This window comes from Sylvia atricapilla, chromosome Z (genome assembly GCF_009819655.1).
Source record: "Sylvia atricapilla isolate bSylAtr1 chromosome Z, bSylAtr1.pri, whole genome shotgun sequence".
NCBI lineage: Eukaryota > Metazoa > Chordata > Aves > Passeriformes > Sylviidae > Sylvia > Sylvia atricapilla.
This window is the reverse complement of record NC_089174.1, coordinates 87,492,123-87,517,354: the sequence shown is the minus strand read 5'-3', so window position 1 is coordinate 87,517,354 and position 25,232 is coordinate 87,492,123. Positions and strand designations below refer to the sequence as shown.

The window sequence follows — 25,232 nt, the reverse complement described above, 5'->3', positions numbered from 1 at the left end:
AGCTGCCTGGAAGGAACCACATTATTTTACAAAGGTCAGGAGATCCAGGTATGGTCAGTAGTACCTTTGCTGGCTTGATAACATCATGGTAAGAGCTTTGCTTACTCTGGAAAGGCAGGAACATCAAAGGTGTACATCCTTTGTGGCATGCAGGAATTAGCTGCACCTTTACAGAAGTAGTGATTTTCTATCTGTGTATGTTCAGTGTAAAAACATATTTCTGAATAGTATGTCAGCTTGACACCCCCATTAAAATCGTGAATTCTGCCTAGTTTTTGCTGGCAGCCTTTCTACTGATAAAACTGTGCTGCAGTGTTCTTGCTGAGTATAATTTGTTAAAATACGAGTGACATGATGACTGAATTAATAGCACAGGAATATCTTACCTGACCAAAGATGTTTCTGTCCAAAGTTTGTGAAAGGAAATCTTTCTAATATATTCCTATGTGCCTGATTCCTACATCTCAGTAATTTTTCAAGGTGGTGATCTAAAACTTTACTGGTGGCTAACTCGGGGTTTGCATTTCCTTATTTGTGCAAAATACTTAAAATTTTTTTTTTCTTTTTTTTTTTTTTTTTTTTTTTTTTTTCCCTCAAAGCAATGAAAATTTAGAAAGACGTTTGCCAAATAAAGAAGATGGGCGCAAATAGCAGCAGCATCAGTGAGCTTCCAGAAAATGAATACTTGCAGAAACTGTCAGGATCAGAGCCCATCTCTGAGAATGACCCATTCTGGAATCAGCTTCTGTCTTTTAGCTTCACCACTCCAACAAACAGGTAAGAGGCTGTTGTAGTGCTGGCTTTGATAATATGTTTATAAAGTGAGCAGTCTGAAAGCAAATGAGTGGTTGTGTTAATTATTCCTGTTTTAGGTAGCAGAGGGAAAAATGCCTGTGTAAAATAGGCTGTTGTTTCTAATTTTGGTAGAGTTCTCCACCACCTCTTCCGTTCCCGTGGGTTTCTTTCTTCTTCATAATAGGTGTAATTGCTATTCATTCTCCTGGTAGAGATCAGAAATAGGGTCTGTAGTGTTGGGGGGAAACCTTTTTCCTTGTTGTTTTAGGAAGCTTTCTTTTCCTTTGGTGTAGCCTTTGGGTTGACTGGATTTGCCGAAGATTCCAACATTTGATGTTTCCTCTCAATTTAGAGTGAATTGTACTTCTTGCATGATTTAATTGTAGCTTAGCTTCTGAATTGCTCAGTCTGTATGGCTTTTTTTTTTTTCAGTCTCTTTGCATTTAAAAAAAAAATTGTGTGTAATCACCATAAAGATATTTTCTTAATACCTAAAATTCAAGTTTTGAATGTTTTTTCATTCCAGAAAGTGGTGTGGGTATAAATTAAACCAGTATTTTTTAGAAGATCCATAGCACATCTCCAGAAGTGTAGAATTTAGTTTCTTGTAACTTCTATTTTCCCAACTCCACTGCTAAATTCCTTGGCCTGTGTGTTGATTATCAATCTTACAAGAACAATCTGATACTAACACCTTCAGGGCTTACTTAAAAACTATTTTTACAGTTTTCAGCATGAGACTGGTGCTTCTCTGTAAGTGAAAGTTCAGGCAGCTGGAATGGAGAATGATTGAGGTAAATAACTGGGAGGCATTTCCTAGGTGCTATTTTTGTGAGGAGGGAGGAGGAAGTATTTTGGCTGCTGCCTGGAGAGAATAGCCAGAGGTTGGTCAGGAGGGATGGTGAGCTGTAAAGCTGCTAAAGGGCAGTACAGATCTGGGAGTGTGCAAACCAGCAGTTGTTGTTCCTCTAAGACCCCTGAAGACAAGAATTATTGACAGCCTAGCCATGACTAGTAAGATTGACAGTATTCTAAGAACTTACATACTACTCTGTTGTTTGGGTTTTTAAAATGAGGAATAATTACATATGGAACCCCACCAATTTCTTTTGGTTGCTCTGTTTTTCTTTGTTCCCCCATCAAAGTTAAGGAGTTTTTCTTAGTTCATTTTGCAGCTTTTTTGTGCCTGTTTTGTAGAGTTCAGATCCAGTGCAGAGTAAATTTGCTAAAAAAAAACCACCCCCAAATCAACAATGCAAAAACCAAACCAAACAAAAATCCTCAAGCAAGAAACATAATTAAAAAGACAAGCAGTCCAATAAAATGGTCCAAACGCAGGTTGAAAGCTTTAATTAGCTGAACACCAGATGGTGCTCTTGCCTGGGAGCTAGAGGAGAAATATTTTTAGAGGCATCTTTTCTGCAGCTTAGTATTGGAAGGAAATAGAAATTTCCCATTTATTGCATCTACCTGAGACAACCACTGGCGAGTGAAATTGGAGGATGTTGGCTGCACGGCACCCTCAGCATTTGTCTATATCAGATAACCTTGCCTGCAGGAATGGAACAATAGAGGTCAATGTCAATTTCTCAGATTGAAATCTTCCAAATTACCAAGTTAACTCTTCTTTTAATGAGGCGTAAGTGTCAGGAGCAAGATGCTTGTTTGTGATTTGTGGAAAGGAGCCAGTTTTCACCTGTCATGCAGGAGAGAGTTTTGCAGTTTTCTTCTCTTTTTAAATTCACTTTTTCCTGTTGTCTGTTGCAAAGCTAGTGGCTGTTTGCAGGTGTTATTGGGGGCTGTGTAAGTGTTTTGTGTTGGGTTTTTTTTTGGAGGCGGTTGGCGATACTTCAGGGTAAGAGGTCTATTTCCTGAGGTTTTTACAAAGTTGGGACTGATCTCCCAAAGATGGGAGAAGAAAGCTGTCTTCTGTGGGTGCTGCTTTGGACATAATCCTGTTCTACGTGTCAGTACCATAGGGGAGGAGGCACTGGAAAACATTAGAAGAGAAGGTGGTAGAAAAATTCCTGTTGGTAGGAAAAGCAGTCAGCCAAACCCAAATTATCCAAGGAAAAACCAGCAAGGTGGGGAAGTGATGGGGCTGGGGTGGTTTTACTCCATTCAGCACCAGATGCCCAACAAATTTACCTTGTTATCAGGAAGACTTGGCCATAGCAAGGAAAGTGTGTCTTCAAAGAAGGCTTCCAAGGGAAATCTGAATCAGTGTGTGCAAGAAAATTTGTGGAGTTTTTAGTTCTTTTCCATGTGTGCTTCTTCTAGTCAGGAGCTTGTGGCTAGTGCTTTGCTTTACAGAAGCTGTTCCAAGTTATTCCAGGTACTGTGGGTCCCAGGTGCCAAACATCTCTCAAGCCAAGGCACAAAGATTGCTGTGGAGCAGTAGTGCCTTGGCTTGGGACATGGGGAATTACTGTCTTGCTACTCTGAGAAATGTGAAGACATGATACCAGATCTTAAAATATCACCACTTACTGTGCTCGACTGTCTTCATTTTCTTATGCTTTGTGTGTCTTGGCACTTTGTATTTCCTTATTGTCCTTGTTTTGCTTTCCTCTCTTTCTTCTTTCAGTTTGGTTGATCTCTTCCTCCTCTTATCCATGTCTCATCTTCATGGCTCTCTCTAGGGTTTTTTTCTGACCTCTACCTGACTGAATGTGTTAATCTCACTTTTTCTGCTTCCACGTGAAATTGTTTAGCATTGCTCATTTCCTCAGCCATGTCTTCTTTACTGGGTTTTGTTTTTTTCAGTCCTATTGACTTTTTGGGTCTGTTTCTGTGAAGAACACAAGGTAGTTTTCTGTATGGAGTAAAGTTTGCCAGTTTCCAATGCTGCCAGCTGCAAGGTTGCTGTATCTCTGTCAGCAACACTGGTGCAGGATGCTCTTGCCCTATCACTATCTCTTCCAGTGTTTATTTTGTTCTTTTGTGGGTTTAATCAGGGATTAATCTATCTGGAAAACACAGCAGAAGTGTTTATTTTTTCAGCCAAGATAATTCCCTATGGTGATTCATAGCTTGGCATCACAAAACAATTCCGGCATGATGAGGGATTGATTTTTTTTTGAGGCACAGCAGCCTGTTGAGCTAAAAGGTGGGATTGCTTGAACCTGCTGTGCCATCCAAAAATGAACAGGAGAGTGTGGTCAAAGCAGAGCTACCTGTGAGGGTCTGATACTCTGCCTTTCTGGGCTGCTTGGTCTTCTCTCATACTGCTGATTTTTGTAATAATTAGGCAAATATTAATATTAATATCAGCTGTCAGTAATCAGAAGTGGGCTGATGGTGAATCCCTGCCAGTAACAGCCAGAGCCAACCTGGGTGCCTGGCAGGTAAAGAAAGGCACTGGGGCCTTTCACAGTCTAGGAGTGGGAGCAGGTAAGTGGTGCAGACATAAATGACCGTCAAAGGAACAGCTTCCAGCAGTTTAGTTTTAGTTTTCCTCGTGCTTTTCACTGTAAAAGAGATATTTATTGAGATATCCTCTTCCATACAGCAAATGTGCAGTACGTGCTAAGCAGGTACTGTGGAAATGCCTGCTGAGATGTTTCTGATTTCAGCCATTAGGAGGTACTTGGTACACTAATTTTACACTCCTGCATGTTCTTTTTCTTTTTTTTTTCTTCAAGAAATTTTTTCCTTATTTGTTGCACAGAATGGATTTGTGGGAACTGAATTAAAATTATAAAGAACCTCTTAAATCTGCCACTTCCATACTTCAGGTGACTGACCTATCAATCTAATAGTGTTTGGATATTGGAAAAAATTAAATACAGCTTTTCTGGATGAATTTTTTTAGTTACTGTCAGGATTAAGAGCTATGAGGTTTGCTTTGGAGTGTTAGCTCTCAGTCTAGGCAGACTTTGTGTTTGTCTGGCTTTTCTATGATTTGCTACCAAGAATGCAACCTCCTCTTTGGTGGTGGTATTAGTTACAATTATTTTCTGATGGAAAACTTAAAGTTAACGAAAGCAGAACTTGCTGGAAATCACATGCTTAATATTTACTCTTCTGCTTTGTTCCTTTCCTAGAGTTATTAATGAGTTGCTGATTCAAGAATAATGTGCATGAGCCTTTAATGGAAAGACATAAAAATGAGAAGCTTTTATGTTGCCTTAACATGGTACATTTTTTAAGAAATACAATAAATCATATGCTGCCTTATATTCTTTGATGTCTGTCCTCCAACTAGTCCATTAAAATCAGCATTCCCGCAGTATGAATTTAGTAAATGGGCTGGATCTTCTGTTTTGTGTTCAATGGCAAAGAAAAAGGGCTTTACTATGAGGAAAAAAACTGTCAGGAAAGCTGCTTGATTTGTTTTTTTTCGCCCTCCTTTTTTAGAGGGCCCTCCTTTTTGTCTGCTTTGGTTTGGGTCTTTTTCTTACCATGCTAAAGGCAGGTGTTGTGATGTGAGTGTGTTTATAATTGCAGCTTTTAGGCAGAATGTTTTCTGTGTTTCTGTGGAGATACTTTAACAGAAGCCACTGGAACTTTGAAACACGTTGTGGTGCTGGTAGAAGAACAGGGTTTAAAACCACCTTCTTCAAAGCTGGCTGCTGTCAGGAAACAACCTTCACTGTCTTAATAATTATGGTTTTGCTGAAGACTGATTGTTATTAAGTAAGGCAGCTGAAGTCAACCATTTAAAAATAATCCTCTTTATAATGCCACTTTTTAATATACTTTTTTTTCCCATTCTCTTCTTTTTGGAAGTAATGTTTTTTACAATACTAGAATAGCTGACTGCGGGATCCTGCTTTTTGATCACAAGAAGCCTGAAATAAAAATCTGCAGTCAATGAAAATGATGAAATTTTATTGACTAATAGACTACTCGATTTGCCATTCTTTTCCACCTTTACTGAAAAGAGGCTTTCTCAGAGAAAACTAACTTCCTGATGAAGAAACTCTTTGGACTGTCATGAGTGATTGCAAACACAAAGTGATTAAATCCCAACAATGATTTAATGAAGCAATGATTGTCCTTGATCACTCTTTACTTTCACCACTGGTGTGTGATAGCTGCAGTCACACAGATGCTGCCTGTGTATATAGAATGGTTTTAGTGACAATTGGTATGCAAAATATTCAAATTATGTGGTGTTAAGATGTTACAGAAAATAATCACTGCCACTGTGAAACCTCTCCTGTTTGGATACCTTTAAAATAAACAAAGACAAGCCAATTTTCTTTAAACATGGCTGTGCTGTCGAGGAAGCAAATTTCACTATTATTAATTTTAGTTTTGCCGAAGTCCGTGGACTTAGCCTCTACATAAAAGCAAAGCAAATAAAATTATTTCTTCCTTTTATTAAGTACTTTGGAAATGCTGGCTATCAGATCACAGGATGAGGGAGGAACTCCTGTGAAACCTGGAATTTTTTCCTAAAGTGTATGGGAAGCAAACATGCACCTCACAAGTTTGCTAGTATCCAAGTGAGCCAGTAAAGTCTATATAGTTAAGAATATTCTGCTTTGAATCTATTCTGTTTGCCCCGTATGTTCACAGCCTATTTGAATCCTCACATCAGGTGATACCTTTTGTTTATTTCTCAGAAAACTGTAGAACTGGTGCATATGTAAATATGTACTGCTCTCTGGAAGTGAGGTGGTTCAGTGCAGGTTGTGCCAAGGGAAGTGCATGTGCAAACTCACCCAGGTCACTGTGATCGTGCTGCTAAAGGTCTGTGCTGTGAGGCTGGTGTCACAGAAGCCCACAACAGTTTGAGTTGGAAGGGATCTTAAAAATCATCCCATTCCACCCCCTGCCATGACACCTTCTGCTATCCCAGGTTGCTCCCAGCCCTGTCCAGCCTGGCCTGGGACACTGCCAGGGATCCAGGGGCAGCCACAGCTGCTCTGGGCTCAGAGTTTGTTCTGTATGTCACCAGTTTCCACAGAGGTGTCTTGTCCAGGGCAGAACTTCCTGGATGTCACTGGAGTGCCTTCCTAGGGTTTCTCCTAGTGATGCTCAGCAGAGCCATCAAGCAGCAGGCAGGGTTGACTTTTTGTACTTACTCCCTTTTTGTTACCGGCAATAGATAATCTGTTTCATGTTGCAAATATACCAAATGTTTCTCATAGAGCATGGAATATTTTACTTTCCATCCTTAACAAATCCGTCATTTACTTTTATGTGTTCTAACCCACGTCCCCGAGTGCCACATCCACATGGCTTTTAAATGCCCCCAGGGATGGGGACTCACCCCTGCCCTGAGCAGCTGTGCCAGGGCTGGACAAACCTTTCCATGAAGGAATTTTCCCAATATCCACCCTGCCCTGGCCCATCCTGAGCCGTTCCCTCTCCTCCTGTCCCTGTTCCCTGGGAGCACAGCCCGACCCCCCCGGCTGTCCCCTCCTGTCAGGGACTTGTGCAGAGCCACAAGGTCCCCCCTGAGCCTCCTTTTCTCCAGGCTCAGCCCCTTTCCCAGCTCCCTCAGCCTCTCCTGGGGCTCCAGCCCCTTCCCCAGCTCCCTCAGCTGCTCTTCATCAGACTCGTGCTCCAGACACGTATTTGACAGATATTTGACAACAGGTTTGGTCTGTATTCCTCAGGTGAGGGTTTTCAGAGAGAATTGGGACTTTTATTTGTGATCAATGCAGTGAAGGAGCTTCAATTTATCAGTCCTTGCTCTTGTTAGAGCTGAAATACAATTCAAGTACTTATTAGCAATGTTCTGTGTGGCTTAATGAAAGGACAGATGTTTCAGTGTTTTCATTCTTACATGCATTCATTAACCAGATGTCATTTCCACAGCGACTGTAGAGAAAAGTCATTGTCACAGTTGGTTTTACTGTTTCTTCTGTGCCACCTTGTGAATCTTGGCTTTGGCATCTTCAGTGCAAATCTTACTGTAATTTACCTTCTATCTCTTAACTGCACAAGAAAATACCCAGACAGATTTTCCCATGTCTCTCACTTCTCTTTCCTGCCCAATCAAAGGAAAGAAAGTCACTGCTGGGTTTCTCCCAAGGTACTCAGGAATGAGCTGCTGTTTTTTGTACCCCTCCACAATATTATCTCCATGAATCCATCCTTGGTTGAGTATTTCACTGGTGCTTGTCTGTTGGGGTGGTATTTCTGCTGTAATTCTCCCTCACTAGGTGATTCTTTTGAGTGAACTGAAATTTTGCAATAGCTGTTGCCTAGTCTTGAGTGGGGCAAAATTGACTTTTGTGTTCTTGTTGTATGAATAAGAGGCAGTGGGCTGTAGTTAATTTTTAAGTGCTAAACTTCACGTTAGTGTGAAAAAGAATTACTTGAGTGTTAAAAGCTTTGCTGAAGATCTGAAAGCCTTTCTTGCTTTGCCACTGGTTTTGATCCTGGCAACTTATAAAAATTGAACAGCTCTGTGGAATTTTTTGAGGACTTTGTGTGGGTTTTAATAACTCAAAGAGAAGAAAAAGAAATCTGTAAGAATGCTATACTTTGAAATCTAACCTTAGAAATTAGGGGAAAAATGAACCATAATTCAAAGCTGAGTGTCTGCATTTATGGTTTAAATCCTGGAGCAATTACAGTAACCACTCTGACTGTGTCCCCAGGATCTTTGGGTTCATGTTGTGTTAGATTATGATTTTTCAGTACCTGAGAACTCTCTACTGAGTTGCTGTCCATTGTAATATTCACCCTCCCTGCCTGCCAGGTCTTGGAAAGGAATAAATCCTGTTGACAAGCAGCTAGCTGGGCAAATTTAGAAGTTTTTGTTTTTTTAAAAAAGTGTAGGGTCACACAGACCTAGAAAACTCTGTTGTCCATAGTTGCTGGTGTCGTGTTCTTGCTCAATACCATTTGTTTTTAATTACTCTGCATGTTTGTAGTGCTGGAACAAGAGACCACCTTTGAGACCAAGCCTAATGTTTTTAAAGTATATATCAAAGTTTGTTCTTACTGAATCTTGTGTTTCAAAGCAGTTTTTAAGAGAAGAATGAATGCTGGTAATTGATATCAGGACAAGCCAATCTCCTTAATCTAAAGTTGTCTTAGGGTATTCAGCTGTAGGTGAAGAGCTGTCTCAGCTGTCAGCTCACTACACAGTAAATTAGTGTCATACATAAGAAAATTTTCAGGCATCTTAAAACTTAATTTGTTTGATGTCTCTATCTTGAGTAGTTTCCTATTGAAGGGTTTTGAAATAATTCTTTTGACTGCTCTTTCTACAGCTTCTTCTAGTCCTCATTTGCTGGGGAACAGCTCAAACTCCACAGCTTCCAAGAGCATGGGTCCACAGGGTTTTCAGCTCTGGAGCTGGTTTAGCAGCTTCCCACACAGCACAGCTGATAATCTCAGGTTGATGCAATAGCGTGCTGTAAACTGGATTACCATGTAAATTTAAAAATACTTCACTGGACTTCAAAAAGAGAGGAGGACTGTGTTATGACTGCAAGCATTGAACTAAAGTTTTTTGACTGCCCTTTAATTTGTTGAACTTCAGAAGTCCCTGGAGGTCAGGCTTTATGTTCAGTCTGTATAGAGGCTCTACCATCTCTTCCAAAACACTGTGCAGTAGGGCCTTCCTGATATGACAAGGGGTGATAGTTTTAAACTGGAGGAGGGTGGATTCAGACAAGATAGAAGAAAGAAATTTTAATGGTGAGACTGGTGGAACAGGGTGCCTTTTAGTTATTAGTATTTGTATTGCTCGGTGTGGCATTGAACACAGTATCTGATGATTTGTCTTGTTTTCCCATCTGTTAAGGATGTTTCTGAGACTCAGTTGCCCTGCACTGCTAGGTCAGAAGTATGACTTTGATGCAGCTGGTATGGTTTCAGTGGTTGCTGTCAGGTTTTCCTTTGGTGGTTTATTGTTCTTTTCAGATGCTGTTTTTCTGAGGCTTATCACGAGGCAATTAATGAAGTTACGAACAATTTGCTGTATCTGATGTGATTGTTTGTAACATTAGTTAAAAGGAAAGAGCTGCTTAGCATGAGGTTAAATGTCAGATTGAGGTTTCTTTGATTCATATTTTTAATAGTGCATCATTTCATGTGAAATTTTTTGTAAAAAATGTTCAAGTTCTTTCTGTAGGCTGCTGTTCTATTTGTGTTTTCAGTAACACCAAACCGAGCGTGGCAGCACTGGAGCTGTCAAACTAGGAGTAATGAAATGCCCATGGAATCACAGAATTGTTTAGGTTGGAAAAGCTCACGAGGACCATCTCCCCAGCACTGCCCAGGCCACCACTGACCCCTGTCCCCAAGTGCCATCCACATGCCTTTTAAACTCTTCCAGGGATCAGGACTCATCACTGCCCTGGGTAGCTCTGCCAGCCCTTTCCATGGGGGAATTTTCCCCAATATCCAACCTAAAACTCCCTTGGCACAGCTTGAGGCCGTTTTCTCTCATCCTGTCCCTTGCTCCCTGGGAGAAGACATTGACATAATACCACTCTGATGAACAATTCACTTTTGAATATTAGTTTCCTGTTTTATAGTTGCCGTACTTCAAAAGAACGTTGCACTGCCGGATGTTAGGATGATGGAGCATTGGAATGAGTTGCTCAGAGAATTTGTGGGGATACTCAAAAGCCATCTGGACATAGTCTGGGGCTGCTGGCTCTAGGAGGTCCTGCGTGAGCAGGGAGGTTGGACAAACTGACCTCAACAAGCTAAAGGATGGCTAAAATTAAGTGCTTCATAGAAAGATTTTATTATTGTTTTGGAATGAATTTTCACTTCAAGTACAGGAAACCAAGTGCTTGTGTAACTATTTGTGTTTTCTTTTCCTCCTGCCTAGTGCTGATTTAAAGCTCTTGGAAGAAGCCACAATCTCAGTCTGCAAGTCCTTAGGTGAGACGTTGTGCCATCCTTTTTCCATGTACTTTATCAGAAAAAGTGGGAAACAACATCCCTGTGCACATTCATGCTTTAGCATTCTACTTCTATGTTGCCCTAGTAAGGTTAAAACAGTGTAAAGCGTGTGTTTATGTATATCCCAAACCTTTATTTCCATTGTTAACTGTTTTATAAAACTTGCTATGACCACAAACAAACAACAAAGTTTAAAATGAATAATCCCATCCCTTCTATGTCTTTTTCCCTTTGCTCTTTAAGCTTATCAGTGAGGGAAAAGGATTGGAGGGTGAAAGGAGGGGATGATATAAATGTGGTCAGTGGTGTTGTGAGAAGGTAAGAGGCAGTTGTGAAGATCTGCCCAGTTTTCTGACAGGAGGCTGTTGTGCTGCAGACAAGTCTGGGAAAGGAAGCAGTCTGAGTATCCCACGTTTGGGATTTTATAAATGTAGGATTAATAGTATTTAGAGAACATTAATGCACTAGTAAACCATGTACTGGAGAATCTTGAAAGAAGAATCCCTGTACAGAAAAACAAGACAGTGCTTTATTTAGAAATACGTAATACGTGGAAATTTGGGGTTTTTTTCTTTATATTGTTTGAACTAGATAGTGTCAGCTTATACATGCTTTGTAATTATATTTTATTTTTCCTCATCTAGTTGAGAAAAACCCTCGAACAGGAAACCTTGGATCATTGATTAAAGTCTTTCTTTCCAGAACCAAAGAGTTAAAAATTTCAGCAGAATGTCAGAAGTAAGTTCCCAGAAAAGAGCTGTGTGTGCCATTTGATTTTTTAAATGTTCCTTTTGTTGCTAGCTCTTGGATTTTTTTACTTTGCTAATTAACGTACTCACAAATTGTAGCATCCTCTTAAATTGTTGTTTGAAACAGAACAAATGTCTAGTACTTTTCTAAACACAGAAGTTAAGTGTAATAGGTAAGTAGATTATTGGGAAAAATATACATTTGTGTGTTAGATGAACACACTTTTATATAGATGATGTAAGCTATGGGTACTACTGGCTTAGAGATGTTTAAAAATTATCTGAACTTTTTAGCTGAACTTAGTGTATGAGCCAGTATGCTATCTTGGAAATATTTTAAATATCTATAAATATGTGTAAAAATACTGCTTTCAAGTTATGTCATGCAGCTGCTATTAGTTTTGTTTGCCCCTTTCAGCAGTAGGAGAGAACTCCAAGAGGTTACTTGTGTGAGGTTTTTTTGCAGGAGGCTTTCTGTCATTGTTCCCTCACATCCACAGATAAACATCCCATTTTCATCAGATCTGGGGCTGGAATTCCTCCTTGTTCCCAGGACTGCCATTAAGTTTTTTATTTGCATCAAAAAAAGAAGTTACTTGTGCTCAGGTAGCTGTTGCTGTTTTAATCCTAAGATTACCTTGACAGCACAGCTCTGGGAAATAGTTGACTCTTTGGTGTTTCATGGGCTCCCCAGCAGCTGCTTACTGGAATTCAAAAAAATTTTATGCAGCTGTATTACCTTTCATTCAGAAAGCTTGGAAAATATTTGTGTATGTTGCTTAAGAAGATCCTGCTGTATGGTGCTCATGAAGTCAATAAATGCCTACTGTCACCTGAAGGCTATTTGCTTGGAAAAAGGGCTAAGGTTCAGGGAGCCAGGGAACTTTCATGTTTGAACCTGTTGGAAATTTTCAAACATCTGTGTGCCTCGAGTCCATAGGGTCTAGAGACCTCTAGAAGTTTGCTGAATTGTTCAGTGAATTCCTCAAAGAGTTCTGCCTGCTGTGATGTTTTTAATAGTACAAATGTACTTAGGGATAAGGTTGTATTTTCTAAACTACTTTTGAACACATTCCCATTATGTTTTCTATAACATCAGTGCAGACTCCATGCTTAAACATTTTGGCTTTTCCTTGCTGCGGCTGTAGAACTTTGTCTACTCTGACATTTATTCTTTTGTGATTTTTTGGTGCATGTTTGCTGGTGAAGCATTGCTGATTCTTGTTTGTTCCTGCTTCTTTTCTAGCCACCTCTTTATCTGGCAGGCTCACAATGCACTCTTCATTATTTGCTGTTTGCTGAAGGTGTTCATCAGCCGAATGTCAGAAGAGGAGCTGCAACTTCATTTTACTTACGAAGAGAAAGCAGGACCAAGCTCCTACGGTGGGTACACACAGGTGCTAGTGAGACAAACATCCCATGGGAAACTGAAATGTCCTGATGTTTGTAGCTGTGGCACTTAGGGACATGTTTTAGTGCTGGACCTAGTGAGTTAGGCTAATGGTTGTGCTCCATCTTAAGGGTCTTTTCCCTCAGACGCTTTAGGTCCAAATAATTCTATGAGTCTGTGTTTTTTTCAGACTCAGAATCCCAAACTTTGCTTCAAAACCAGAAATTAAGTGCTACAGAGTTTGGTTTAGCTTAATCTGGCTATTTTTGAGCAGTTGTTGAGGTATGTAGACCTATGTGGGCTTTAGTGATTTTCATAGAGTTTGAAAGGTGGTAACAGTCCTCTTCAGAGGAACAGTGCAGAATTGTGGTGAAGGTGACCACATACAACATTTGGAACTGATATTGCAATTTAATGCATCTTTTCACATATTTTTCATGAACCAACAGCACCAACAGAGTGGAATTAATGCTGTTTTTAGGGATCTAGTGAAGGAAAGTAACTGTCCTATGGTTAGAATTGACCCTTTGTGAAAGCAACTGCTAAAATTTGATTTGGGGGCTGTAGTTTATACAAGAGTACAGGAACAGTCAGAGAATTTAGGCAGAATTACTAAAATGGGCTCATGTCCAGGAAATGGAGTATGTATTACACGAGATGAGAGATACTCAAGGAAGAAGCTGTTGTCTTTGAATAAGAGTGATACAAATGCATTCAAAAGCCATTGCATTACAGCAAAAAGACAGTCTGAACACTGTTGGCAACAAATCTTTGTGTAGCCCTGTATCAGGATGCTCTCACAAAGTGCATGATGAATAATGCTGCCACGTGAGCCTTGGTTTCTTTTGCTTTGGTTTAAATTGTGGACTCATTCAGGCCAGAAAGCCCTCTAAGATCATCAGGTCAGAGTACTGTTCAGAGTGTAATTGCATGTTGTTTGTTGCATGAAGCCTGAAGAGTCTCAGAATGCCAGGGCAGTGTGAGTGGATGGTGTGAGAACAGCCCAGAGTGTCTGACTGGATTTCCTGCAACGAGGACACGTGTTGGGAACACTGAGTGGTGCTTGCTCATCCAACAGTGAAAACTGTTCATTAAAATCTGTTTAACTCCTTGGCGCCTGCCAGTGCTCTGGGGAAATCAGGATTGTGGTGCCAAAGGATTAAGTGCTACATGTTGAAATGGTTTAATGTATTTAAACTGTGATGAGTGATCTCCAGGAGGGAAGTCAGCTCGCTGATGCATTGGAAAAGAATATCTGCTGGTGTATAAGCTTATTAAATCCAGGGTTTATTCCTGGATTTAAAAAATGGCTCACCTCTTGCTTCAGTGTACAGCATGCCACAGTGGGATGGGTGGAAAAGCTGAGACTTTTGTCAGCTGGAGCCCCTGTGATCTTTATTCCTTGCACTGGGAGTTCCTCACAGTGTGATATGGAAAGTGATTCTTGTCACCAGGGTAGACCCATATTTATACCATGTCTAGTAGCACTTGACTGTAAATCACAGTGACATTTGTTAGCAATAATTCTGTGCATATTGATGGCAAATGTACTTAGCAATTACCTCTGAGCAGATTGTTCATGGGATGTTGTTGATTAGGAAGGTAATTGTGTGTGGTCTGCTGGTGAGGCAGGAAATGAGCTGCTCCTCAGCTCCTCTTTGGGTTTCAGTTTGAGATGGTTCTTGTGAACTTCCTCAGAGTGTTGAGGTTCATAACACGGTGAGGCTACACAGCCATTGGGTTTGATTCCTAAAAATCTTACTTTTAAATATCTACAGAAGGTGGCAATAAGGCATACATCTTCCTGTAGCTCTTATGCTCAGCTGTAGGAAGGTGAATTATCATGAATGAATTGTAATAAACTGTGGTTGTGTTAGGGCCTGTTAAAAGTGAGCAGAGAAAAGTTAAGTAGATTTATGTTTGTATTTTTATACAAAAAAGAAAGTGTTGCTTTCTTGAATTTTTGGTTTCTACTTTTCAGAAAGTAGAATACTTCTGTTATTATTACATATTTATTAATATATTATTAATATATTATTATTATATTATTCCCATATTTATCTTAATTTTACATAGATTTATTAATACTTTTATGGAAATTTTCCTATCTTTTAAAAATTAAGTTGTTAGTCATTACTGTTTTTTCATTTGCCAGAGTTTGGCATTATTTATAATTCTTGAGTTGAGAGCATGATAAAACAAGCCTTATAAAAGACATCATTATATGAAGTATATGATGTAAATAAAATATCCATATTAAAAAAAGTTTTAATACAACATCTGAATTTTGAAGTTTCTGTATTTCCTCACTGCCTGGTCTGTAGTTATTGGAAAGAACAGTGCAACCACCCAACAACACAAACAACCTCTCTATCTACCCTGTGGTCCATTTTTATTTGCTTTGTTCAGCCTCTCAGCCTTCTGAGAAAAGGTTATTGTTCTTTTCAGGATCATCTCACAACTCCTTTGGAAATCACTGTGTAGTGGTGCTTGTTTCTCTGTGAACATCACATTTTTATCCTTGTGGCTGGACAGTTCCTTCTGGTGCCACTGATTTCAAGTCTTGGCAAGATGAAATCAGAGAGTTCCTTCTGCTCTCTGCTTTAGGTACACTCAGAGCACATAACTGCAGTGTCAGCACCTCAGGATGCTCATACTGCAGTCAGGCACCACATCAGCACCTGCTCAGGGATATTTGGTGTGTCAGGGAGAAGTGGATAATTATAATCTTTGAGAGTGCTGTGTAGGGAAAATATCTCTGTCACTGACTGCTCTGAAATATAAACTGTGTATGACGTAGCCGTGACTGTTCAAGTAGCATTTTTTATAGTTGCCTTATCTGGAAGAATTCTCCTCACAGATTTTGCACTTCATGTGCTTTCGATTTTTCTGAGTATCCAGTTTGTACATTTCAATTCCAGACTGTGCTTGAGGCTCAGAAGAAAGCTGTGCAAATGTTCTTTGTGTCATAAAATGGGATTTTTTTGAGGTTTGAGTACATAGGTGTGCTTTAGCCTAATTAATCAATTGCCCTGGATTGAGTCCCTGCTAAAAGTGCTGTTATTGGTTTCCTTCAAGAAAAGGCCTACCATTAATAGAAATGTAATATTTTTGAGAAGTTTCAGATGGTTCTTTAGCCCAAGAAGTGCAGCCTTTGCTCTTCGTCCAAAACTGGAATTTGCTTATTATTTTGGAGAATATTGCAGAATTTTGATTGCAGGAAAATCCACAGAGAGACTAAATCCATATACTTTAATATTCAGCTGAAAATTTCCTGATATCAATAAATCCCAGACAGGAGTCAGCATCTGCTCAGCTGAAGCTGGAATTAGTCCCACTGACACAAGTCATTCATCTTTCCACTGTTTCCCATAATTTCACATAAAGGAAATGAGGGAATGCAATCAATTTATGTATTCATTATTATCATTCCTAAGTACAGATTGTAAGTTTTTGAGATTATTTAGAGCTGAAGATCAAACCACAAAACCTATGAAAGCTCTAAGTCTGTTTTGCAAGAAGTTATTTATTTCATTGTTTGTGTCCTGGGTCTGTATGAGCAACAGGGCAGAAAACCAAGTAGCATCTAAGATGAGGATATACCTTGTTATGCCTGAATATCTTACTGATATTGATATCTTAATATCAATAATATCTTAATATCTGATTGATATTAAGCATATCCACCAGGTCAATGTTGTAGTTAGGTTCTTGAGAAGATGGAGCTGGACTAATTTTAGAACTGAGGCCTCCTGGCATCTCTGCTTTTCTCTGCATGAGCCATTTTACTGTGCTAATCCAGTGTCTGTAATGTGTGTAATTTTGAAAAAAGTAAAAACAAATTTAAAAAAAAAAAAGTATTACAAAAAAATTTTAGAAGTCTGTCTGTCTCTCTATCTATCTATCTTTCTATGTATATCTTGAAACAAACCAACCCCATCAAAAAGTCAAAATCCATCAAATTTTATTTGCAAAATGAAATAATTCACATTTGAGGACTTAAATATAGCTGATGAAAAAAGGGTACTTCAACATAAGTGGACATTTTAATACCTGTGTAACTGCAGTCACTTCTGCAGTGGAGTTTGGAAGATGCACCTATGATTCCTCTCCCTGCTCTAATTTTATCTGGACAGGTTCACCCTGTACTCACTTTCCCCAAGGCTTCACAGGTCTTTGATCCAAGTATGTGATCTATTAATGTGAATGAATCTTGTGTGCATTGTCTTTATCCTGCTATTGAAAGAGGCATTGTTTGTGAAAACACAGAGTGTTCCGTGTTTATGGCTCTCTCTCACGTTACAGATTTGGCTTGCATCCTCCTCATTGTCTTGGCAAGATGAAAATTAAACAAGAATGTGTGTGCCCCAATTGGGAAAAGGATACAATAATTACTGTAGCTGAATGACATTGATTACAGCAATTAAGCTTTTTTAAAAAAACTATTTTAAATAACATCTTTCATTCTATGTGACCGTGCTAACCCAGTGTTTTCTTCCTTTATTTTGAATGTTATCTGAGGGAAAAGCCTTCTTTCATGTTCAAATCAACTTATTCTCTGTTCAGATTAGTTGTGCATACAGTTGGCGGAATAAAATGATGTTTTAGAAACTTCAACTCACTTTATTTTTTAACCTTTTTTTTTTTCTCACTTTCTTCTGTTAGAAGAAAAATTAGGTACCTGTTGGGAACTAGTAGCAGTCTTGCTTTATAAGCATTTTCTAGGTTCAGAAAGCCTTAGGAAAATGTCACATCCAAGTTACTTTAGAATATATTATCTGCACTCCATTATTGGCTGTGGTTTCTGTCCAAGGTTAAACACTCCGAGCAGTTCTTGGTTTTACTAACAGGAGCTGCATTGTGTTACTCATGGGGGATTCTATATAAAGGAAACCATGTTTCCGTGATAAAAAACTGATTTCCTTTAGAATGTGCAGTTCACTAGGTGACAATTTTTAATGTGTTTTTAATAAACTGATTGTGGAAAGAAATAATTTTGCTTTATAGTGAATATTCCCCCTGGTGTGCTTCTTAAAATTGAGTTCTGGATTCAAGAACAAACTTGGGTTAAGCAGAGTAACACTGCTGTAACCTGGCTATAAAGCTGTGTTTATGGCAGGACTTACTTATCTGAAAATACAAAATAAACAGGCATTTGGGTAATTACTGTGCTGCAATGCTGTAATGCAGGGGATCAGCTATGCCACTCTTAAGCCATTCAGCACTATAAACCCCTCCACTTCTTTATGTTGTTGTAGGTTTCTCATCATAATTTTACTTTTGAAAGCAGAATAAATCCCGATGAGCCAAGAGGTTTATCTTATGGAGTTTTTGTAGTATTATATGATAACTTGAAGTGGCTTAATACAAGCGTTTTTCTCAGTGAGTTTTAGAAGTCTTTTGTTACAGTTACTTTTAAAAATTACTGATGTAAAATATGGCCAGTTTTGTTGCTTAGAATGGTTGCAAGTCTTTAAATAATTCTGAATCACTGCATGCATTTTATCACATGTATATGACTAGGGAATAATTTCTTTTCCCTTAAAATGCACCAACTTGTCAGTGAAATGTGTAAAACTTCCTCAATAAATAAATACGTATTCATGAAAAAATTGTATTTGTATTACTCTAGAGCAGCAGTGACATGCTCAGCAGCTACATTCTTTTGACATTCTTTTATAATGTTGCTCAATGTACATTAGACTGATGGAACTGTCTCTGATTATTCTTCGCTTGGATTTTAAAAACAGAATGGGAAAATATGTGAAGTGCAGGAATTTTGAGAGGACATTTAACTGTTGACCAGTGAGAAGTCACCTGTGATTAGTTCAGCTGTTAGTAAATAACACTGTTTAATATGATCTTCTCTAAGTAATAAGGGAAGTCTTGATGTGCTGAATATTAGCACATTCCCACAATACCAACATCTGATTTAATTTATGCAGCTGTTAATAGTTGCTTTTTTAATGAAAAAAGGACAAGGCATCACCATTTTCACTATTAATAAGCTCAAGTGCTATCTCTTTCAGAGAAAAAAAATCCATCTCCCTTAACAGCTAGAACTTCTAGTGTTTGTTCCTTAATTAAGATATTGATCCATCTGCATTTGTGTTTGAATCTTCACTTTGTTTTGGTATTTGAAAACCCAGAAATCCTCTGCTGTGTTTCTTTTTTAGGAGCAGAGTGTGAAGACCTCATAGAAGAGTTGCTGTGTTGCCTCATCCAGCTCATTGTTGAAATTCCCCTCTTGTAAGTAGACTTTTTTATTTTCTCTTTTTTTTTTCTTAGTCTTCTTTTCTAAAGTGAGGATTTGAGAGAATATGAAACTTACAGTAATAGGTTTATAATGTTTGGATAGTTACATTTGAATGTTCCATGTGATGGAGCAGTACAGATAATGATAAGCTGCTGCCAGCGCCAGCCCTGAATATTGGAAGAAGTACATGATGAACATCTCACATCCAGTTCAAACCATCAACAGAAGTTATTCCGTTTGTTTCAGGTGCCCCTGTCAGCACACAGACAGTAACTGGTGGAAATGGTTGTGCTCATGGTACAGGGGAAGGTACAGTGGAGGTGTCACTTCAGCTCTGGGGTATGCAGTAATGTGAAAACTAAAGTTCTTCTGCAGTTCTCTGGGGGTTTAAGTTGGAAAAAAAAATAATTGTGCTATTTAATACAGATTTCTAAAATTCCAGTGAATTGATGTCTGAAGAAGGGACAAGAGAAGTCAGTAACTGGAATGTTTCTGTAGTTCTCTAGATTTATTTTTATGGCTTTTTTTTCATGCATCTGTTGTATTTGAGAGATGATGATTCCATGTCTTGTTGGGATATGTGTCATAAAATGTGCTCTGGTGTTTAATGCTGGAGAGCATGCTTTGTTCTTTGGGCAAAAAAAAGAAGTTTTTTTTTCCTTGTTCTTTCACATTTGTGGAAGTGTTCTGATGAGTTTTGACTTTTTCCCCATGATAAACTTTACTAAAGGTAAAGTGAGCAGTGTCTTTTGTACTAAATTGCAGTGTAGTCTGTGTCTAAAGCACTGCAGCTTTGGAGGAGCTTCAGATTGTCTGTTACAAGTGTAGCATAGAGCTCTGCTGTCTTGTAGCTGGGATTGTTCTTTTGGCTGGAAAACTGACAGAGATGCAATGTTTCTTGAAACATTGCTGTCATTAAATGCAGCTCTGTTAATGCGAGGGATTTGTGTAGGTAGAGCATAATGAATTAGAGCTGTGATTCGGAGTGTCATTCCACAGAGCTTGTCAGGACTTCCTGGAACAGACACACGCTTTGTTTGGAGCAGATTAGAGGAAGTACAAAAGGGCCGAGAGGACTGTGATATACGGGCAAGTTCATAAATCCTGCAGGGTTTTGTTTTTCTTTCTTGGAAGTACCAGTGTGTGTGTGTGTGTAGTCCGGTATCCTTTATTCTGCCTTTCAGCAGGATAAAATACGTGATTGTTCCTCACCCGCTTCAACAGCTGAACCTGTCACCATCTCTGTTTCTGTGTGAATGTGGTTTCTGACAGTGGAGGCAGCTGCTGAAAGCACTTAGATTGCTATAAAATACCATGATAAAACGGCTTATTTAAAAGCTAAATTATAAAATTTAATATTCAGCTATATCAAAAACTTACTTATGAGAGATATGGAAGATTCTTGTTTTGTGGTTGTTGGGGTTTTCTTTTTTTTCTGTCAGATAAGTTTTTTTCGCTAAATTTCTCCTGAAAAGCATGGTGCTGATTGCTGATAAGTACTAACACTCACAAAAACACATATTATTGTCTTGTTTATTATTAGAATATGTTGAACCAGGTGATAATGCCCTAACTAAGAATTTTGTTCCTATATGATTGAAAGGGAAATAGGTAGCGCAAAGGAGATATTGGAATAGTTGGATTCTCTTAATACACAGTCCAACTGTGTTCTTCATAAAAGTGTTACAAGGTACTACTTTATTATTAATTTTGTTCAAGAGAGTGATCAGGATTCATAGTTTTCATAGTGAGTTTACTTCTTGCTTGCCTCCCTCTCCCTCAGGTGAGTTATCACAGGAGATTCTTTCCCTATTTTGTTTCAAGGGAGTAGTCCATTTCTGTCTTTGGCTGGAATGACTTGAGAGTTGCAAGCCTAGCATGTGAATTTAGGGAAGGAATAGATTGAATGGAATGCATGAAATACTCAAACTTGTAATGATCTCCATGTCAGGACTTAGGATCACCTGAGAGAGAAAAGACAGCTTTGGCAGCTTGCAGTGGCACTGTAACAGAGTGTCTGTCTGTAAAGATACTGTTAAAGGTGAATTTTTGTTGTGACAGACCGTTAAAATCTCAGTGCAGAGCTGGTCTTCGAAGTGCCTTTCAGAATAGCAAAGATTTTGTTAGGAGCATTCAGTGGCCTTGACAGAGGATTGTGACAATTAGTGTGTCCCTTGGGTTCTGTGATGCGGTTTGGGGAAGGAATGGATACAGCTGGCAGCTGCTGTCTGAATATATTGCTTGTCTGCACCCCAGTTAAAGCTTACATTTTTCTCCTTCACTGAAACTGTAACATAATTTTTAAAGCATAGAAGGCCATCTCCATGTTCAGAATGCAGGAGCAGCGGTTCCTGTGCAGCTGTCTTGTGCTCCTTCCTTTTGAACTTGTTCTGAATGTCCCGTCAGGTGCTTGGGATACCTGTGTGTGGTATTTTGCGGGCTGGTTGGAGAGCAGCCCTGAGGAAAAGGATTTTGGTATATTCTGATTATACCCTAGAGGTTGGGAGAGGCTGGACATGTCCAAGTGATGTGCACTAGGACCCAGAAACCCCCGTGCCCTGGGCTGATCCCCAGCGTGGGCAGCGGGGCAGGGGGAATTCTGCCCCTGTGCCCCTGTGCCCAGGTGAGAGCCCACCTGCAGAGCTGCCCCAGCCCTGCCTCCAACAGCACAAGGACGTGGAGCTGCTGCAGCCAGTCCAGAGGAGGCCACGGAGATGCTGCCAGGGCTGGAGCCCCTCTGCTCTGGAGCCAGCCTGGGACACCTGGGGCTCTTCAGCTGCACAAGAGAAGCTCCAGGGAGAGCTCCCAGCCCCTGCCAGGGCCTCAAGGGGCTCCAGGAGAGCTGCAGAGGGGCTGGGGACAAGGCCTGCAGGGACAGGACACAGGGAATGGCTTCCCAGGGCCAGAGGGCAGGGCCAGCTGGGATCTGGGGAAGGAATTGGTGGCTGTGAGGGTGGGGAGGCCCTGGCACAGGGTGCCCAGAGCAGCTGTGGCTGCCCCTGGATCCCTGGCAGTGTCCCAGGCCAGGCTGGACAGGGCTGGGAGCAACCTGGGATAGAGGAAGGTGTCCCTGCCCATGGCAGGGAGTGGGAATCAATGAGCTTTAAGGTCCTTTCCAACCAAACCATCCTGGGATTCTAAATGTAAGAAGTTTGGGCTTGGCAGAGACACTGAATTTATGAAGGCTCCAGTCTTTTCATGAGTTTAGGCAGATGTCACTCACCTCTGAGCTCTCTCTATTTATCAGTCTTGGCAGAATAAGCTCATTTCTGCCTACAAAACAACCTACAGCATACTTGGAGATTGCAGGTGGAGTGTATATCTCAAAATTAATAAGGAAGGTCTGGGATGTGGAAGAATATAAATGTCAAATATCTGTCCCTTATTATGAAACGTTACTTCTTTGTTGTTGTTGAGAAAGGCTGCAGAGTCTTTCTGGGAGGTAGAACATTTCTGGAAGTGTCTCAGTTTTTTACAGGGAATTTAAGAAAATCTCTCTCGAAGTTAGTTTGTATTGGAAAAGGCAAATGTGCTTTAAGGCAGAAATAGGTTGCAGTAGGGACTCTGGGACTCTGCAACTTTGTGGTGCTGTCTGAGAGTTATTGAAAATATCTTGAATTACCTTTCTGAAAAACAGGCTGTACTGCATTGTACAAAATGCCAGGGATGAAGGTTTCAGGTTTAATTTTATAGAAAATACAGTTTTCGACAATTAGACTTGTGCAGTCCCTTATAACACTTGTGTTACCCTATGTTGATATTTGATTTATGGTTCCCTTGGGCGTGCTATGGATACTCTGCTTTTTCTTTGGTTTTGCTAGTGTTAGCACTCAAGAGTGTACGCTAATGATTGGAACTGCATAGTCGGCAAAAAGATACAATGTTAGTATTTAATTGTATGACTTCTATGTAGAAACTATTGCTAACATTTTGTTGCAGGATGGAGCTCCCAAAGCTTTAAATTATAAAGGCTTCTTTCAGCAGCTTGTTAAGAGCTTGTATCCATAACTGAACATCTGGTTGTTATCAGTGCATTTTCACTTCATTAAAAACTATAAATGCATGTGGAGGAAAAATGAAATACTCTGATCTAGTTACATCACCCCTAAGTAGCACCCTGTGGTGCCAGTACAAGTTAGTTGATATTTCTGTTACATTCCCTTATTTTCTCTAGTTATGGTTGTGTTAGGGTGCAGTCTTAGTTGTTTGGAAATTTATATGTTGACAATGTTTTGACTTGTTTAGAGATGCTCGCTGCATTTTATGGGAGCTTAAAAGTTAAATGTAGGATGGAGAAAGGCAATATAACTGATTATAAAGCTCTGCAGAATAACTGCAGCGTAGGAAGGTGCTGTGTACAGATGATGAGAAATGTTTGGGGTTTTCTTTCTTGCCAGTTGTGAGCAGCAAAAAGATTAAGAAATGTTTTCTGTTCTAGCTCAGGAGTGCCATAGTTTAATTATTTTTGTTACTTTCAAAAGAATAGGTCAGAATAGTGCTATTTGAAAAGAGTCTATTGAAAGAAATTTTTTTATCAAGATTGTAGTAGCTCCATTATTTGGAAAACATGTGACTTTTGCGTTTTTGGCAACTTTGTCTAATCATCAAAGGCAAACTTCCATCTGTTGAAACTGAGGTTGAAGGTAGTGAAAACATCCAAACTGAGAGAGACTTGTGTCGCTGCACTTTGAAGAGCCTCGAAGTTTAAGACTATTGTGCTCTGTTTAGGAGGGAGCTGATTCGTATAAAGGGAGTTTTATTTGCTGCTGCACCTTGGGGTGGTGCAGCAAATAGAACATATTTATGTATTTGGAAGATTTTCTTAGTCACTGGTATCCTGATTTCTAATGTGTGATGTTTTAAGTGTCTAAAGATCCTCGTAGGAGAACCTTTATCTGTGTCACATACTCTGCTCTAGTTTAGTTTTTATTTTAGACTTAGATCAGTGTTTGTCGATCTGTTCACTAGGTGCACTTCAATTTGTAACAAACTTCTTCACCTCAAAGCACAGCGTCAGAGGTCTGTGCAGTTTCTTGTATATTATTCTATGTATCATATTCCTGATGATCTGCTTTCTGATGTGGTTTTCAGCCCTGTTTTAACAAAAGGTGATGGCTGTTGAAAAACCTCTGGTTGCAGGTATTTGGGCCTCAACAGCAAAGACACAGACTGTGGAGCAGGTCTGCTTTTCACTTAGGCTGCATCACTGAAATGCAGGACATGATTCCTGTGGTCTGGCTCTGTGTAGAGCTCTCAGATGGTCTAATGTAGTTGTTTGATCATCTTCTCTTTCCTGGGGGTTGAAGGCTACACCTGAGTGCCTCTGCAGCTTGTCCATTTTATGGGAATTTGGACTGCTCTCTTGTGTTCTGTTGTTGGAAAAGTAATGTCTTCAATCAGTTTTAGTGGATATTGGTAACAGTCACATATCATTGGTGGTATGAAAAGTAAATAGAGATTAATACAGCTTCTCTGTGGACATTTAGAAGTCCAGAATTTCTTCTAGTATTTTTAACCTGTGGAGGGAAGAAATAACCATCAGTGAGGTGAAAATCTATATGGTCACATAGTCTCAGATCGTGTAGGAACAGGTCTGTGAAAAAAGGCTCTCAAGTCCAGCTGTCATGTTAATCCTTTAGGTGCTACCTTTAGAATATTTCCATATTGTTGATGCTGCCAGGGCTGGAGCCCCTCTGCTCTGGAGCCAGCCTGGGACACCTGGGGCTCTTCAGCTGCACAAGAGAAGCTCCAGGGAGAGCTCCCAGCCCCTGCCAGGGCCTCAAGGGGCTCCAGGAGAGCTGCAGAGGGGCTGGGGACAAGGCCTGCAGGGACAGGACACAGGGAATGGCTTCCCAGGGCCAGAGGGCAGGGCCAGCTGGGATCTGGGGAAGGAATTGGTGGCTGTGAGGGTGGGGAGGCCCTGGCACAGGGTGCCCAGAGCAGCTGTGGCTGCCCCTGGATCCCTGGCAGTGTCCCAGGCCAGGCTGGACAGGGCTGGGAGCAGCCTGGGACAGTGGAAGTGTCCCTGCCCATGGCAGGGGGTGGAATGGAATGGGCTTTGGGGTCCCTCCCAATCCAAACCATTCTGGGATTTTTTGTTTTCTCACCTCATTCTTCTCCCAGTTGAGAATACCCGGTGTGGGGGGGATGCAGTATGAAATGTCAGAGATGCTTTCTACTTCCAGTCAGTGTTTGTTGAGTGCCCCCTTGGGAC

At 40.1% G+C, this 25,232-nt stretch overlaps 1 protein-coding gene across 2 annotated transcripts in view; it reads left to right on the top strand.

Annotated features, from left to right (window-relative positions):
• Positions 1–25,232, top strand: part of DYM (dymeclin) — a 209,873-nt gene that overhangs the window by 10,225 nt on the left and 174,416 nt on the right. For both annotated transcript variants that reach the window (XM_066339695.1, XM_066339696.1), the window contains exons 2-6: positions 600–777; positions 10,550–10,602; positions 11,268–11,361; positions 12,619–12,755; positions 18,939–19,011. In XM_066339695.1, the coding sequence (XP_066195792.1) occupies positions 638–777; positions 10,550–10,602; positions 11,268–11,361; positions 12,619–12,755; positions 18,939–19,011 (497 nt within the window). In that variant the 5' untranslated portion in view covers positions 600–637. The remainder of the gene's footprint in view (positions 1–599; positions 778–10,549; positions 10,603–11,267; positions 11,362–12,618; positions 12,756–18,938; positions 19,012–25,232) is intronic.